The 18853-nt window shown below is 44.8% G+C and overlaps 1 protein-coding gene across 1 annotated transcript in view; it reads right to left on the bottom strand.

Moving 5' to 3' along the window:
• Ube2r2 (ubiquitin conjugating enzyme E2 R2) overlaps positions 1 to 5668 on the bottom strand; it is a 54375-nt gene extending 48707 nt beyond the window's left edge. The window contains exon 1 of the mRNA XM_055618593.1: positions 4919 to 5668. Coding sequence (XP_055474568.1) covers positions 4919 to 5095 — 177 coding nt within the window. The 5' untranslated portion in view covers positions 5096 to 5668. The remainder of the gene's footprint in view (positions 1 to 4918) is intronic.
• Positions 5669 to 18853: the final 13185 nt, after the last annotated feature.

An 18853-nucleotide genomic window follows, 5' to 3' on the forward strand; every position in this document is an offset into this window, starting at 1 on the left:
GAGTAGCTTCAGCTGGAGCTGTAACTCAGCGATGCAGTACTCCATCTAGCATACATAGGTTGGCATTCTCAACGAGCACCCTTACTAGATGAGCCATCTTGTCAGCCCCTGTGCCAATTCTTAACTTCAGCTGTAGAGGAACACACTAAAAGCCTTGTTTTAAGATAAAAACACTAGGGGGAAAAAAAACCCAACCAAACAAACAAAAATCACAAATTGGCCTTTTTCCAAAGAAGAACTAATCAGATAACATAAAGGGGGGAAAAAAAAGCAGAAATATACTACTGAACAATTTTCTCACAAAAACTGAAACAACCTCTGAAGAGTCTTCATACAGGTTACAGAAAAGAATTTTATGCCAAGCTTGATGACCTGAGTTCAATCAATCTCTGGTACCCATACTGCAGAAGCAGAGAACTAAGTCCCACAATTTGTCCTATGACCTCCACATGTACACCATCAACCACGTCAGGGCTAGAGAGATGGCTCAGTGATTAAGAGCACTTGTTCTTGCAGAAGACCCAGGTATGAGCTCACAGGATGGACATCTTCAGATATCTTCAGTCATCAGGCATACATTGGGTACACAGACATACATGCAAGCAAAGTACTTGTGTTTGAGGGGAAAAAAAAGGTGCAACATGGCTGGAGAGATGGCTCAGCTTTAAGAGCACTTGATATGCTCTTGAAGAGGAACCAGATTCGGTTCCTAGCACTTGTTTAGGGGCTTACAACAACCTGTGACTCTAGTTCCAGGACATTCATTGCTCTGTTCTAGCCCCCTTAGACACCAGGCAGGCCATACGACACACACAAGCACTCACATACACACATAAAAATAATTTTGTTTTTTGAGACAGAGTTTCTCTGCCCAAGTCTGGCTGTCCTGGAGCTCACTGTGAAGACAAAGTGAGTCTCAGACTCACTCACTAGAGCTGCCTGTCTCTGCCTCCAGAGTGCCGGGGTTAAAACAAATATACACCATAAATACTAAGGAGGCAGAGGCAGGTGGAGCTGAGATCTACAACATCAAAGGAAAGCCTGTGCCAAGATAACCCCTCCCTTCAAAACAAACTAAAACTGACTCATTGGACTATTTTACTTAATTTTGTAAATTAAAAAGAAAACAAGTGCAAGTGTATGTGGTGTGTGGTGTGTGGTGTGGAAAATGCAATAAAAATTTTTTTAAAGAATTTCTGAGGGCCAGATGTGTTGGTAAACATCTTTAATCTCAGCATTCAGCAGATGGATATCTGAGTTCCAGAACAGCTGGGGTTTTGTTGAGACCCTGTTTCAAAGCCCCCGCCCCCAATAATTTTGAGAGCTAGAGTGATAGCTCAGTAATTAAGAGCACTTACTATTTCTCAAGAGGACTCAAGATCAGTTTCCAGAAACCAAACTAGAGGGCTCATAGCCCTCTGCAACTCCAGTTCCTGGGAATCTGATGTCCTCTTCTGGCTTCTCAAAACACACACTCCCTGCTCCCTCCCCATTGCAAACATTCACAAAAACACACACAAAAGTTTTTTGGGTTTTTTTTTAAAGATTTTTTGTTTTGAGGTTAAGGATGTAACTCAATTGGCAGAGTGCTTGCCTGGCACAAACCATGCACTCAGTTCACTCTCCAGCATGGCAAAAACTTGGCATGATGACAAGGCTCTAATGCCAGCACTTTGGTGGTGGGAGGCCGGAAGATCAGAAGTTGAAAGTTATCCCTGCTTATACAGCTCAAGGCTGGGCAGTGAGGGTGCTTCACCGTTTTATTTCTTTGTTTTGGGTTGTTTTTTTGTTTTGTTTTGTTTTTTTGTTTTTTGAGACAGGGTTTCTCTGTGTAGCCTTGGCTATCCTGGACTTGGTTTGTAGATCAGGCCAGCTTTGAACTCAGAGACCCTCCTGCCTCTGCCTCCCTGAGTGCTACAACAGGGGTGTACCACCACACACAGATGATGATGCTCACCTTTAATCCCAGCACTAAGGAGGCAAAGGCAGATGGTTCTCTGAATTCGAGGCCAGCCTGGTCTACAGAGAGTTCCAAGACAGCCAGGGCTACAGAGAAACCCTGTCTCAAACAAAATAATGCTGGGTGTGGTGTACACCTTTTAGCTCAGCGTTTGGGAGGAAGAGACAGGAACTCTGTGAGTTCAAAGCCAGCCTGGTCTACAAAGCAAGTCTAGGACAGGCGGGGCTGTTACACAGAGAAACCCTGCGTCAAAAAAGAAAAAAACAAAAACAAATAAAAAGGCTGGGAAAATGGGTCAGGGGATGAGAACACTAACAGGTCTTCCAGAGGACCCCGCTCACTTTCTGGCACCCATTTGGTAGCTCACAACTGTCTATAACTCCAATATCTGACATCCTTACACAGACATACATGCAAGCAACACTAGTGCACATAAAAGAAAAATAATCTTTAAAAGAAAACAAAAGAAAGAAATGTAAATAGTGGCCGAAGAGTTGGCTCAGTGGCTAAAAACACTTGCTGCTCTTGCAGAGGACCTGGGTGTCCAGTACCCTCATGGGGATGGCAGCTATCTATAACTCCAGTTTCAGAGGACATCCCAATGTCTTCTTCTGAACTCCAAAGGCACCAAGCAAGCACACATGTGGTACACACACATACATGAAAGCAAAACATTCAGGCACATAAAACAAATCTTTAAAGGAGGGACATGAATTTGAATGAGAAAAAGGAATACAGGGGAGAGATTAAAGGACAGCTGTCCTGGAACTCACTCTGCAGACCAAGCTGGCCCGGAACGCAGAGATACACCTGCCTCTGCTTCCCAAGCACTGGGATGAAAGGTGTGCACACTTCCTGGCTTTATTTTAAAATAGTATATGCTACCAAGAATATTTCCATATATCAATTCCAAATCAAGAGTGCCATACGCTATTCCCCAATAATAAGCAAAAGTAAGTAAAACTTTCACAGTTTTTAAAAAACAAATTCCAACAGAGTTTAACTTCAACACATTTACCTTAACTATCAGTTGTTCCAGTAATAATACTTCTTGAAACTTACACCTTTTAAAATGTGTGGTATTGCTTTAATCCCAAAACTCTGGAGCTGGAGGCAGAGGCTGATCTCTGTGAGAATGAGTTCAAGGCCTGCTGGTCTACAGAACAAGTTCTAGGTCAGGCAGGAATACAAAGAAAAACCTTGTCTCAAAAAAACAAAAACAAAACAACCATATCCTTTAAAATTAACCAGTAGTTTGCTTTAAAAGTGTTTTCCAGGAAATTTATCATATGAACTCCACTTTGTGCAATACTTCCAATATCTACAAATGAACCTCTATATTTGACAGTACATATAACATACCTCAACATAGAGACAATAACACCCTTTACAATCTATCACTAATGAACTCGAACCTTTACTTAGTAACTTTAAGCACCTGCATCTAAAAAATATAGTGTATGCTGACCACAAAAGATGAAGCAAACAGTAAGGATACCACACTCTTACATAATATTCTAAAAATGTCCTTTTACTAAGTATTCAGCAACTATCACAGGCATGAATGTTAAGCATTCTCTATCAATCCTATTTTCAACAAAGTTGACCCAGTTTAAAGCCTGAAATTGAGGCTTTTGAATGTTAGAAAATAAGAGTTAAGTAATTGGGTAGTCCTAAAAATACACATCACAACTACATGACTAAGATATTCGTTTAAAACTTGTGCCAAGATAACCCGTCCCTTCAAAACAAACTAAAATTGACTCATTGGCCTATTTTACTTAATTTTGCAAATTAAAAAAAAAATAATGGATTCCTAAACACTCATTTTCCTTGGTCTCTTCCCCCACTCCATCTTCACTCAAAGATTCTACCCTCCAAAAAATACTTAAGTCAAATCAAGATTAAAAAAAAAAAAAAAACAACAACAACAAAAATAAAAACTCTGTATCTCCAAGTACTGAACTAAGGAATAATTTGTGAAAACAATAGAAACATGTCTATATAGTGCTGCCACTCTACCCTGGGAAACCCTCCCACCTCACACGCCTCACAAGCATTTGCTGGAGCTAACCAACCACCTAAGCAAAAGCTTTTAATTTTGTCTCCCTTAAAGTGGGAAACTATCAATCTGCCTGACACGTTCCACCCTTTGTGGATGTTTGTACATGGGGGGAGGGAGGTTGGAGGGTGCTAGTAAACTTGGTAGCAGAGGACAAAGGGCATTGAAAGCAGCAGAGACTATATAAAGTAAATGGAAAATGAGGGCAGAAAAGAAGGCTAAATTAGAGTCCCCTCAAGACAACGCAAGCACAACACCCTCCCTTTTTTGGCCACCCTCCCCCCACGGGTTTTCTTCCTTATTATCATCATGTACTGGAATCAAAAGTTGGACCATCACTACCCAAGACCAACAAATCCTCCAAATGTCAGGGCACTAGCAACACCGAGAATGACAGGCTAATGTTTTACACACACACACACACACACACACACACACACACACACAGGCTAATGTTTCACACACACACACACACACACACACACACACACACAAAGAGAAAAGTCCAATCCAATAAGTGCAGGTCACTCTGCCCTCTGGGGCAGTTCCAGCCTGCGCAGAGAAGGCTAGGATGGGTCTAGAAAAAGAAGATAAACCTTCCGTATTTCCACACACCCCCTCAGCTGGAGAGACAAAACAAAGGCAGCCCTCCTTCCCGGTAGCCACTACCCCAGCCACAGAGGCTTTCCTATTTCCCGGTGTAGACAGGCCTCCCGCCCCCACCCCATGACAAAGAAAAGGCACTTGATGAGCGAGCGAGGCCTTCCTGCCTGCGCGGGTGGGGGAGGGGGCTGCGAGGTGAGGAGACCCCTCGGCTCCCCCGAGCTCACGCTCCCGGCCCGCAGCCGACGACGGCGGAGGCCCGGGAAGCTGGGCCGGAGAGGGGTGGGGGGTACCTTAAAGTAGCCGCCTTCGTAGAGGGTGTTAGGGGGTCCGAAGATGGCCACCTCCCAGTTGTAAAGGTCGGACTCATCCACCAGGGTGATCCGGAAGCCCTCCACCGGCTCCTCCTGCAGGGATTTCAGCTCGAGCATCAGGGCTTTCTGCGAGCTGGTCATCTGCTGCTGGGCCATCGTGGCGGCGGCGGCGGAGGCCGTGCGGGGCCGCGGCCCCAGTCCTCGCGCACCGGCCGGCCCGGACCAGGCCCCTCCCCTCCGCTCGCCCTCGGGCCGGGCCGGGCCGGGCCCCTGTCCTCCCTCACACACCCGGCGGGGCCGCAGCAGGCCCCAGACGGCCCGCGGGCCCGCCCGGGGTCCTCCGCACTCCCGACGCGGGCCGGCCGGGGCCCTCCTCACCGTCGGCCGAGCGGGGGCGGGCCTGAGGGAGTTGGGGGAATCCGCTCCGGGCCCCGGGCCTCCCCCCCCCCGGAGGGAGCCTCTCCTCGGTAGGGTGGGGGGGGGAGTGGAGGTGGGAGCGAAGGAAGGCGGCGGAGGGCAGGCGATGCCGAAGACAGGGGGGCCGGGCCGGCCCGGGAGCGCCGTGCTCGCCCGCTCGCTCGCCCTCTCCTTCTCGGCGGGGGCCGGAGGGGCGCACGAGGGTCGGGGTCTCCGGACGCCGGCGGCGGCGGCGGCGGCGGCGGCTGCGCGGGGGGGGGGGCGGTGGAGGAGAGCGAGAGCGCCTCGCGCCGCGGGAGCGACGGAGCCGAGGAGGAGGAGGAGGAGGAGGAGAAGGAGGAGGAGGGAGGGAGAGGAGGAGGGGCGCGCGCCGGGAGGGGGCCGGCGGCGGCGGCGGCCCAGTGCGCGTGCGCGCGCCCTGCCCTCCTCCCTCCTTTTTCCTCCCGCCCTCCCCGCTCGGCTCTGCCCCGCTCCTGCTCCGGCCTGCCCGCTTTTTCCCCGCCGCGCCCCACGGTGGCGGCGCTTTGTGACGCCTGCGCGTGTCCCCCTCACCCTTAAAGAGCCAAGCGGTATTGGGTGGGGGGATCAAGGGCGAGCGGTCCAGGATCGCTTGGGGCCGCAAGTGACGGTTGTGCGGCTGGACGCCGCGGTTCCAGAGGCGTGCCCCGGAAGGAACCTCAGGTCCTGATGCTCCGGGCGCTCTCGCCCTGTGCGGCCGCAGCCTTCCCTGGAGGAGCCCCGGTTACGCCGACACCCACCTTGTAGGCCTTACACTGAGCAGATGCTTGAATAGGCTACGTCTCCCACTGGTCGAGCCCCTGGGCAAGTCGCCCACCTCAGGGATAGGCAGAAGCAGGCTGAGTGTGAGTTCAAGGCTAGCCCGGCCTACATAGCAAGTTCCGCGACAGCCAGAGCTGTCAGACAGAGAGAACCTGTCTAAAAAAAAAAGAAAGAAAGAAAAGAAAAAATAATAAGGAAAAAAAAAAGAAGATAAGAAAGAGAAACCAGAATACTGAGAAAAGTCCCAAACAAATCATTTGAATTCAGAAAGCTTCATTTTAACTCCTTACTTGATCAGCTTCTGTAAAAGAAGATTAAGCCTAACACAAGGAATTTTAATGGTTAGATTAAATCTACAGCTATTAAGACTTTTAATTTTAAAAAAGTTTCCATCTTGTAGCATCCTCCATAGTCTAGGACAACTATTGTGGTTCATAAACCAGTACCCACAGCTTGGGATGATGCCGAGTTTGTAATCCCAGGATTCTGGAGGCTGAAGCAGAAAAATTCTTGGCCTGCCTGATTTACACAAGAACCTGTCTTAAAGTCCGAGTGCTGCTGCTCATAGGCGCCCAGGACTCTCGGAGTAGAGACAAGAGGGTCGGTTCTGAGACAGCCTGGGCTGTCCAAGACCCTGTCTCAAAACCAAAGAGTCTGTGAGAGGCCTCAGCAAATAAAAGAAACTGCTGCTCTTAAGCCTTATGACAGAAGAGTCCCAGCATCTACGTGGTGGAAGTAAAGATCTCACTCCCCAAGTTGTTCTCTGACCTATACTCAGTGCTTGCTATGGTACACACTAAATGAAAAATAATGTGATTTTAAATTGTTTAAATATTTTAGTTGTACTTTATTTTGTGTCTGTGTAACATGTTCAAGCCTAGAGAGAGAACTCAGGGTTGGCATGTACCTTGCTTCAAAAGGACCTAAGTTCAAATTCCCAGCACCTATATCAGATAGCTCACAATCACAACTCCAGCTCCAGGGAATCTGATGTTCCTGGCCTCTGTGGGCACCCACACGCACATGCGATTATGTACCCAGAGAGACAAATTAACACGTCTTTTTTAATATAAAAACAGAGGGCACTGGAGAAATGGGTCAGCAGTTAAGAACACTTACTGGTCTTACAAAGGACCTGGGTTCAGTTCCCAGCACCCACATGGTAACTCAAAACCACTTTTAACTCCACTAACATGTGGATCCAACACTTTCTCATCTCCATGGGCACTGTATACACACGATGCACAGACATACATTCAGGCAAAACACCCGTACACATTAATTAAAAATTGTTTCTTACTTGTTTATTTTGATTTTTTGAGACAGAGTTTCTCTATGTAGCCTTGGCCATCCTGGAACTTAGACTGTAGACCAGGCTGGCCCAAACTCAGAGGTTTGCTTGCCTCTGCCTCCAGAGTGCTTCCATTAAAGACGAGTAGCACCATTGCCTGGCTTTAAAAGGATCTTTGGTTTTTGTTTTTATTTTGTTTTGTTTTGTTTTGTTTTTTGAGACAAGGTTTCTCTATGTAGCATTGGCTGTTCTGGACAGGCTTTGTAGATCAGGATGGCCATGTACTCAGAGCTCTGCCTGCCCCTGCCTCTCAGAGTGCTGGGATTATAGGCATTCACCACCAGGCCTGGCTGAAAGAATTTGCTTAAACCCCAAATGTTTCTATTTCTGCCACCTCTTTCTCTTTAAGCAGTTGCCTGGTGGTAAATGGCAACAGGTCTTCATGAAGACCTGAGGATTAAGGCCTCCAGAGGAGGAGCCGGAGATACCATCCTCACGGCCAAAATCCAAGCTACAGAACACATCCTGTACAAGCAGCAGCAGCAGAAGCTCGAAGCAAGCAGCTGGAGGATGGCCATGCCTTGTCAGACTACAATATCTGAAAGAGTGCCCCCTGCACCTGTGTGGTAACATTACAGAGCTCTCCTTTGCCAGTTCACCCAGAAGTACATCTGGGATAAGGTGATCTGTCACAAATGCTACTCACTCCTGCACCCAGTGCAATGCCACAACAACAACCTGTTCCAAAAAAGAAGTGGTCAAAACAAGTTGAGGGTCTGCTTGGCCCAGACCTAATAAAGTTCCCGTCCATCCCCTGGAAATAGGTACATGTGTATATACATACGTATATACACATACATATATATACACACGCACACCGTGATGCACCAGTGCTCCCTGTGCTAGTTTACAGTTACTTTCTTTTTAACCTAGTGACATTTTTCTATTCTGCATCCCATCCTTTTTTGTTGTTGTTGTTGTTGTTGGTTTTGTTGTTGCCATTGTTTTGGTTTGGATTTTTGTATGTTTTGTTTTTCAAGACAGGGTTTCTCTGTGTAGCCTTGGCTGTCCTGGAATTGCTTTGTAGACCAGGCTGGCCTCAAATTCACAGGGATCCTCCTACCTCTGCCTCCCTAAGTGCTGGAATTATAGGAATGTGCCACCAAGCCCCAGTGGTATATGGTTTTTCTGTATTTATTTATTTATTTATTTATTTATTTATTTATTTATTTATTTATTGTATATGAGTGCTCTTTCTGCATGTACACCTACATGCCAGAAGATGGCATTAGCTCCCAGAATAGATGTTTGTGAGCCACCATGTGGTTGCTGGGAATTGAACTCAGAAAGAGCAGACAGTGATCTTAACTGCTGAGCTCTCCAGCCCCGATTTTTGGTTTTTCAAAACAAGAGTTCTCTCGGTAACAGAGCCTTGTTATCCTGGATTTGAATAGTTTTATGTCCACTTGACACAGCTAGAGTCATGTGAAAGGAGGGAACCTCAGTTGAGAAAATGTCTCCTTAGGATCCAACTGTAAGGCATTCTCTTAATCAGTGATTGATCAGGGAGTGCCCAGTCCATTGTGGGTGATGCCATCCCTGAGCTGGCGATCCTAAATTCTGTAAGAAAGCAGGCTGAGTAATCCAGTAAGCAGCACCTCTTCATGCCCTCTGCATCAGCTCCTGCCCTGCTTGAATTCCTATCGTCACTGTTGATGCTGATCCCTCTCTAAGTTGCTGAGGCCATGGTGTTTCATCGCAGCACTGATAACCCTAGCTAGGACAGACTCCAAGCTAAGGAGGCACTCTAGATCTGTGCTATAGCCCACAGCCAGTTTGCATTTTGCGGCTTCGTTTTTAGGGTTTTTCACCCCAAAACAAGATTTTCTCTTTATTCACTTACTATTTTTGTTTTCTGTGTGTGGTGTGTCCTGTACGTGGAGACCAGAGACAAGTTTCTGGAGTGGATTCTCTCCCTCTACCATGTAAGTCTGGGGATCAAGCTCAGTTCTTAGGCTTGCCTGTGTGCCTTTACCCACTGAGCTATCTCTTGCTGGTCCTCTTTTGTGGGGCAGGATTTTACTATGCAGCCCAGACTGACTTCAACTAGCAGTCTCTGCCTCAGTCACCTCAATGTTTGATTATGGGGATAGGCCACCACACTTATCTAGATCAAGTATTTAGTTGACAATCCCTCAAAATTGGGATTTGTTATTTGTTTCATAAGTAAGACTGTTCTGTTTGTTTGTTTTTGCTAAAGAGAATGATCAAGAGGTAAAATACCATTTACATCACATTATAACAAGGGCATATACTAGAGCAACATGATTAGCCCTGTTGATGCTGACCTTGGTCATCTGGCTAGAGTAGTATGTCCAGTCTCCCCACTGTAAAGTCACTCTGCTTCTCCACCCCTTTATTGTGTTTGGAAGGAAGCCACAAAAATCCACTTAGTGAGCCACTTATTTATTTATAGACAGGTTATGTTCTTGCTGTATAGTCCAGGCGGGCTTACAGCATGTAACTCAGCATGTAACCCAATTGGCCTAAGATTCGTGAGCCTCCTGTCTCTGCCTGCCTAATCCTGGGATTACAGGCATGTGCCACTACCAAGCCTAACTTTTTTACAACCATAGCTGAGACCTCAGTACTTTAAAACATCGGATGATGTTTTAGCCCAGGGCCATCTTTAGCTATGTAGTTAAAACCAGCCAGGGCAACATAAGACCCTGTCTCAAAACATTTTTTTAAAGAATAACTGATAGGCTCCCAATTCTGTCTAGGTCACGAGACTAAATTCTACCATTAGAATTAGAACTCCTCTTAAAGAAGGAGAATATTCTAATTAAAGCATCTTCTCCTCCCAAAATGATGACATATGCCTAGTTCTAGCTTCCTTTCCTCCACTATTCAATTTAAGGACAAGAAGATTGCTGACCTAGAAACCTGGGCGATGATGTTGACACCTTTAATAGCACAGCTGTGAGTAGTCAAATAGGCAGAAAGATCACCTTCAAAGCATTTGACCCACATACAGTCACCACAGCCCCACCATGACCTATACAATTATAGATCCCTAGACTAACCCATGGGAACAGACACCTGCATTCCTGGGCTCAACCTCATACTCTAGGTATCTACTCTGGGCATGGTCCTAAGTTGTAAAGCTGGCGTCTTCCTGCCTTAATGGGTTTTATACTCAAGTCTTTCCATTGTTAGTATAGAACTGCTGTATCACCAAACTAGCTACTGTATTATTCTAGCTAGTCAAGGCATTGTCTTTTAGTAAATTGCAACTGTTTCTTAGTCATCTCTGTATCTCAACAAAAGCATGACATCTGATACAAGGTAGATACTTGAGTATTTGGATATTTTGTTGCTTTATTATTATTACATTTATTTATTTTATGTGGGAGGACCACATGCAACCCCAGAGTGGGGTGTGGAGGTCTGAGAAATAGGTTCTCTCCTTCCACAGTGTGGCTCTGCTTGAACTCCAGTCATCAGGTTTGGGAGCAAGTGCCTTTAACCTTTGAGCCATTTTGCTAGCTGCTGTTGTTTGTTTGTTTGCATTTTGAGGCAGGATCTTTTCTTGTAGCTCAGGTCACTTAAGTATTTGTTTTCAAAGACAACCAGGCTTGGTGACATAGTCTGTAATTTTAGCAGCACTGAATGGCAAGGCTGAAGCCATGAGTCCAGGATTTGGGTCGCTAAAGCAGCAGGAAGACTGACTGACTACCTTGAGTTTGAGCTAATATGTATCAGGTCAACCAAGGCTACACAGCAAGATTATTCAAGACAACAAAATTTATAATCATATTTTTTCTAATGTTTGTCATATATTAGGTTTTAAAATAAAAAGCTGACAGACCTAGGGATGCAAGGAGATGGAGACAGGAGGACTTCAAGTTCAAAGCCAGCTACAGAGTCAATTCAAGATCAATCTGGTCAAGGTAGGCCCTATCTCAAAATAAAAAATACTCTTGGAATGTATAGCTCAGTGGTGGAGCACTTGTGCAACATGTAAGACCCTAGGTTCAAGGCCTGGTGCTGAAATGCACAACCATCGCAACAGAAATGACTGCCAGAAACTACAACATTCTCTACTGTTTCATAAAGGCAGACTTACTTAACTGACTTGCGCCCTCTTGTGGTCAAGGAAACAAAATACTCTTAGTCCAAGGTATCACCAGGTATGGGCCAAGCCACTATCTATATTTCAAACGACAATAAAAACATAATCTAAACAAAGGAAGAAGCATTTTTTTCCTAGTATGTTTGCAATTTAAGACAAAATTTCCAGTAGCCCGGGCTGGCCTTGAGCTAGCTATGTAGTTGAGAATGACCTTGTGATTCTCTTGCCTCCACCTCTCCTGGTGATGTGCCCAGTTTAGGAAATTGAATTGATTTTTTTTTTTTGAGATAAGGTTTTCTGTACCCCAGGCTGGCTTTAAACTTGCTGTGCAGTTGAGGCTGTCCTTGACCTGATCTTCATGCCTCTACCTACCAAGCTATGGGATTACAGGTGTTCACTGAACATCCCAGCTGTCAATTTTGAATTAAAAGATTAGGAATATGGCTGAGTGCTTACAAAAAAATATGCAAGCTGGGTGTGCCACACTTGATTTCAGCACTCAGGAGGAAGAGGCAGGCAGAGCTCCGAATTTGAGGTCAGCCTGGTCTACATAGTGAGCTCTAGGACAGCCAAGACTACACAAAGAAACCCAGTCTCAAGGCAACAACAACCCCCTCCCCCCAAAAAAGAAAGAGTAACTTGGGATACATGAAACCCTGTCTTAAAAAATATTTTATGTACAGGGCCTGGAGAACTAGCTCAAAGGTTAAGAACATGTATTAGTTTGCAGAGGACCTGAGCTCAGCTCCCATTAGGTTGCCGGTGATTGCAGCTCCAGGGAATCAGAAGCCTCTGGCCTTGGCAGGTACCAGCATTTACATTTTCTTTTTTTCTTTCAGAGCTGAGGACCGAACCCAGAGCCTTGTACTTGCTAGGCAAGTGCTCTACCACTGAGCTAAATCCCCAGCCCTGCATTTACACTTTAAAAATAAGCCTGGCATGGTATAGCCCGTGCCTGTAATCCCAGTACTTGGGGAGGCAAAGAGGCAAAGGCTGGAGGATCTCTGTGAGTTTGAGGCAGCCTGGTCTACACAGCCATGGCTACAGAAAAACCCTGTCTCTAAACAAACAAACAAACAAACAACAAAAAAGTAAATCTTTAAAAAATGAAAGGAAAGTCCAGTTAATTCAGCACTCAGAAGGCAGAGGCAGGCAGATCTCTATAAAGTCAAGGCCAGCCTGGTCTACAGAGTGAGTAGCAGGGCAGCTAAGGCTCTACACAGAGAAACCCTGTCTCAAAAAACTGAAAAACAAAAACAGATTCTTTACATATATCTCAGTTAAACCTCACAAAACCCATTGCATGCGCATTCATTTCACTGAGTTAAGGTAGGTTTAAGAGGTTAAATAACAATTTACCTAAGATCACTCAATTATCAAGTGACAGGACCTTGAATTATCCTCAAGCCATTTCATCTCACAGATTCAGAGAAAGAGAGTCTTTCTCACTGTGTAGCACGGGTTGGCTTTGAGCTCCTGCTTCAGCCTCCACAGTGCTAAGGTCTCAGGTGTGCAGCCATCACGCCCAGCCTGACCGCCCACTTGAGCGAGACTGCTTTGCTGTCACGGTCTTAGCCTGACGCACTGGCAGCACTGTGCCGCCACGGCGCCACCCACAGTGCTGCAGTTGTTTACTCTCCCTGCCAGCCGTCAGCAGGCTCTGGAAAATCCATTCTTTCTTTCTTTCAACAGATACGTAGTGAGCGCTCCTCGTATGACAGGCCCTGTGCTAATTACCAGTAATACAGCAATTGAGAAGACAGAGATTTTTCTGGGCATGGTGACACATATTTATAATGCTAGCATTTGGAATGTGCAGACAGGAAGATAAGAAACTCAAGGCCAGTCTCAAGGCTACACACGAGTTCATTCAGAACATGGCTGCTTTGGCAAGCAATCACAGCCAAAGACCTTCTAGGTCTACATGATCTGGCTGGAATACAAACACGTTTTTAACCCAGGAGACAGAGACAAGCAGATCTGAGTTAAAGGCCAGCCTGGTATTGAGCAAGTTTCAGGTAAAGTAAAGCTTAGGTCCAGGTGTGGTGGTACATGATACCTGCCTGTCTCTGCCTTCCAAACAAAGAAGGTAAAGTTAGTTTGTAGAAGGAAGCACCCATGTTTGAAAGTGATGTGTAATTGAGTGGCAGAAAAACTGATGAATAAGAGAAAGATTTGACAGAATAGTATATGTCCAACTCTTATGAGAAGAGAGAGGAAAGGGAATCTACGTAAGGGCTAATGCTGGGGACTGGAGAGATGGCTCAGAGTTTTAAGAGCACTGGCTGCTCTTCCAGAGGTCCTGAGTTCAATTCCCAGCAAACACATGGTGGCTCACAACCATCTACAGTGAGATCTAGTTCCCCCTTCTGGTGTGCATGTGTACATGCAGATAGAGCACTCATATACATAATAAATAAATCTTAAAAAAAAAAAAGGGGGACAATGAAGAGACAGGGTTTCTCTGTGTAACAACTCACTTTGTAGACCAGGCTGGCTTCCAACCCACAGAGATCTGCCTGTCTCTGCCTCCTGAGTGCTGATATTAAAGGTGTGCACCACCACACCTGGCTTAACCAGGAGAGTTTTACAGAGAGAGGTTGAAGGCAGAACAAGCTAGAGAATGAGGAGTCAGAATATAAGAGCAGATGGCTGGAGTTAGTTTGAGGCCAAGAAGAGCAATTTCAGGGTGTGAGAGAGAATCCACATTGAGTAACTCAGCTGGGAGAGGAATTTGAGCCAGAACAGCTGAGTTGAACCAGCTCAGCCAGAGCTCAGTAAAAGGATGAGCTTATTCAGCAGTAAGTCTCAGAGGCTGAAAACATTCTAGGCCTAGGTTAGATTGTACGGAGGCTAGGAGCTTCCAGGCCGAGGCCTAGATTAGCAGACAGAGGCAGTAAGCCTCTGAGACAACAATTGAAACAGGCAAATGAAAGTTCCATTTACAGTGAGTTTAAAGCCATTCTGGGTTACTCAGAAAGGAAGGAAACAGTCAGTCGAAAGTCATCTTAAGACACTTGCTCACCACCATCCTATAAGATATCCTGCACGTGTGTGTCATGGCACAAAATACATGGTAAAAAAAAAAATTAAAAACAAAATAAAAATAATTTGTGCCATTATTCCTAATGGCTGAAATAGGAATAGACACAAACAAGTTAGAATAGAGGCAAGAAGATCAATATTTCCAGGTCATCCTCAGCACCACAAAAAATTTGAGGCCATCCTTGGGCTACATGAAACCTTATCACAAAACAACAGCACACACACGCACGCACGCACACACACAAACCCAAACAAGGTGCTTGCTTACCTACCATGCTAGAGGACCTGAATTGTTGTTTTAGTTTTTTACTCTTTTTTTTTTTTTTTTGGCTTTTCAAGACAGGGTTACTCTCTGTTAGTCCTGGCTGTCCTGGACTAACTTTGTAGACTAGGTTGACCTTGATCTCTGCCTGTCTCTGCCTTCCAATTGCTGGGACTAAAGGCACTTGCCTTTAATCTCAGTACTCTGGAGGCAGGGACAGGCAGGTCTCTGTGAGATCAAGGAAAGACTGGTCTATGTAAGCAAGTTCTAGACCAGCTAAAGATAAATAATGAACACTTACTTGTCTCAAAGAGACACAGAGAGACAGAGATAAAGAGCACACAATAAAAATACACAGATATAGGGTGAATGCCTGTTGTTCCAGCTACTTGAGGCAGGAGCCTCTCTCAGGTCTATATATCTAAGACCAGTTTAAGCAGTGTTGAAAGACCCCTTATTTTAAAAAGAACCAAGAAGGTAGGGAAATGGGAGCAGGAAAGCAAAGAGGGTGGGAAATGGCATGACAACATTTTGCGAGTTTGTAAAGTTATATATAACTAGATAAAAGAACTAACCATGAAATAGGAAGGCAAGGACGTTCTTCCAGGATTCTGGTTTATGGTTAAGACTTATGAAATTCTCTATTCAAGACACCAAGTGCACAGCTTGACATTTTTTATATGTATCTATCATTATTTTTACAAAAATTTTAACCCAGAGCCTCTTAAATGAAAATACAAACTCAACCATAAAGTTCAGGCAATGCTCCTTTTATTTTATTTTTCTGTTTTTTTTTTTTTTTTGTTGTTGTTGTTGTTTTGACTTAATTTTTGTTTTTTGAGACAGGGTTTCTCTGTGTAGCCTTGGCTGTCCAGGAGCTTACTCTGTAAACAAAGCTGGCCTCAAACTTATATAGCCTGCTTCTTTCTGCTTCCCAAGTGCTGGGATTAAAGGTGTGCACCACAACTGTCCAGCTCATATTCCTTTTATTTTATTCTATTTTATTTTTCAAGATTTGCTTACAGGGCCTGGAGATGTGGATTTGTGGTTAAGGGGACTTACTATTTTTGCTGATTAGCAGGGTTCCTTTCCCAATACCCACACAGGGGCTCACAACTGTCTTTAACTCCACTTCCAGTAATCCAATTTCCTCTTTAGGCCTCCAAGAGTTTCTGCACATACGGTGCAAAGAAACTCTTAGGCACAGACACAAAGCCAGGGGAGGTACTTGGAGGGGTGGCACACACCTTTAGTCCCAGCACTCAGGAGGAAGAGGCAGGCAGATCTGAGTTCACAGCCAGCCTGGTCTACAGAGTGACTCCAGAACAGCTAGGACACAGAGAAACCCTGTCTAAAAAAAAAAAAAAAAAAAAAAAAAGATTAATTTATTTTTTTAAGATTTATTTATTTATTATGTATGCGATGTTCTTCCTACATGACAGAAGAGGGCACCAGATCTCATTAAAGTGGTTGTGAGCCACCGAGCCACCATGTGGTTGCTAGGAAATTGAACTCAAGACCTCTGAAAGAACAGTGTTCATAACCTTGGAGCCATCTCTCCAGCCCAAGATTTACTTTCTTTTTTTTCAAAAGACTTTTATTTATTTACTATGCATACAGTGTTTTGCTTATATGTATTCCTGCTCACCAGAGGAAGGCAGTAGATCACATATAGACAGTTATGAGCCACCATGTGGTTGCTGGGAGTTGGACTCAGGACCTTTGGAAGAACAGCCAGTGCTCTTAACCTATGAGCCAGCTCTCCAGCCCCTACTTTCTTTTTCTTTCCTTTCCTTTTTTTGTGAGAGGGTTTTTCTGTATAGCCTTGGCTGTCCTCAAAGACTCACTTTGTAGATCAGGCTGGCCTCGAACTCACAGTGATCCACCTGCCACTGCCTTTCTGAGTGCACTGGGCTAAGATTTACTTTCTTTGTATTTATTTATTTATCTATCTATCTATTTATTTATTTATTTATCTATCTATCTATCTATCTATCTATTTATTTATTTATTTATTTATTTATTTATTTATTTATACAATATTCTGTCTGCATTTGTGCCTGCAGGCAAGAAGAGGGCACCAGAACTCATTATAGATGATTATGAGCCATCATGTGTTTGAAGGACAGCCAGTGCTCTTAACCTCTGAGCCATCTCTCCAGCCCTGAGATTTTACTTTTAAGACTGGAAAGATAGCTCAGCAGCTAAGGGCTCTGGCTGCTCTTCCACTGGCTCAATTCCCATCACCTACATATTGACTCGCAACCCTCTGTCACTCCAGTTCCAGGAGATCCAGTGTGTGCTCATTTGGCCTCCACCATATATATATGCAGTTATGCATGGAGGTGTATGTTTGTATCCATATACATAAAGTAAAATAATTAAAATGACTTGCATGGTCTATGTCTCTGATCTCAGCAGTCAGGAGCCAGAGGAAGGTGGATCTCTGTGACTTCCAGACTAGCCAGGAGTACATAGTGATTCACTCAAAAAAATTATTTATATATAGGTATGTGTACTATGAGAGCGTCTGGTGCCAAAGGAGGGCTTCCGATGTCCTAGATGTCCTAGAACTGGAGTTACAGGTAGCAGTGGTGAGCCTCTTTGTGTGTGGATGCTGCGAACCAAACCTAGGTCCTCTCCATGAGCAACCTTTTTATCCTCAGCTGTCTCCAGGGGCAGAATTCTTTTTTACTGTTATTTGTTTTCCAAATAACAGTAAAATTCTTTTCCCCCCTCAATTACGTTTTCTTTTTTTTTGTGTGTGAGTAAATGCGCACAGGTATCACATGAATGAATGTGGAGGTCTGAGGACAACTTGCAGAAGTCACTTCTCCCCAGGCCTGAGTGGGTCCCAGGCCTGAGTAGCAGGTGCTTTTACCCACTGAGTGGTCTTGTATGTCCTGAGCTGCCAACTTCTGACCTCCTCTTCTCCTTACTACTCCCTTCCGCTGGCCTGAAACTCCCTGTGTAGACTAGGCTGGCCTTAAGCTCAGAGCTAGATTCTCTGCCTAAGTGCTAGGATTAAAGGGGTTTTATTTTGTTTTTTTTTCAAGACAGGGTTTACTCTGTGTAGCCTGGGCTCTACTCTGCCTTCCAAGTGCCAGGTGTGTGCGGAGCCCGGCTGATAAGAGGTCTTAAAAGGTAGGTGCCAAAGTGTCATTGTGAAAGTGTCCCTTACGGTTCAGGCGCAGCCTCTTGAATGATATTGGATGAACCTCCATGCCCAGGTCCAAGTAGTTTTGTAATAATATATATTATTAAATATATAAATAAAAGTAAAGTAAATTTGGCGAAATATTAACACTAAATGAAAATGTGAAATATTTAGAAATTCACTATTACGATGTTTCTGTGTTTAAAGTTTTAGTGGTTGAATAAGTTATCTTACATTATAAGAAGGAAAAGCTGGAAAGAAGCTATATTAGAATTCTAGATACTTGAACTAAATCTGGCTGTAAAAACAAAAAACAGGGCTGGAGAGATGGCTTAGAGGTTAAGAGCACCTGCTGCTTTTCCAGAGGTTCTGCGTTCAATTCTCTGCAACCACATGGTGGCTCCAAACTATCTATAATGAGATCTGGTGCCATCTTCTGGCATGCAGGTGTACACGCAGACACAACATTGTATACATAAAAAAAAAAAAAATTCAAGGTATATTTTGGAGGTATAAATCACACGGCTTGCTCAAAGACACGATAAGTTAGTGCAAAGAACCATTAGAGTAAATAGACAAAAATAAAAACACTACCACCACCACCACCGACAAAAACACCGGAAGCCACAGCAAGCACCACCTCTTCCCTTCCAAGAGAAGGAAATGAGGAAAAAAACGCTACCAGCTGGAGTCATGGGCGCTTCCGGTCTAAGAGTGTCGCAAAGCCGCAGTAAAGCCGAGGACCTCGCTTGGTCCCTCCCACAATGGGCGGACCCTTCGAGCAACTGACCAATAGTGAGCGAGATAGCATGCACTAGCCCAATGGT

The sequence above is a fragment of the Psammomys obesus genome, unplaced genomic scaffold (assembly GCF_907164565.1).
Source record: "Psammomys obesus unplaced genomic scaffold, mPsaObe1.curated_primary_1811, whole genome shotgun sequence".
Lineage (NCBI taxonomy): Eukaryota > Metazoa > Chordata > Mammalia > Rodentia > Muridae > Psammomys > Psammomys obesus.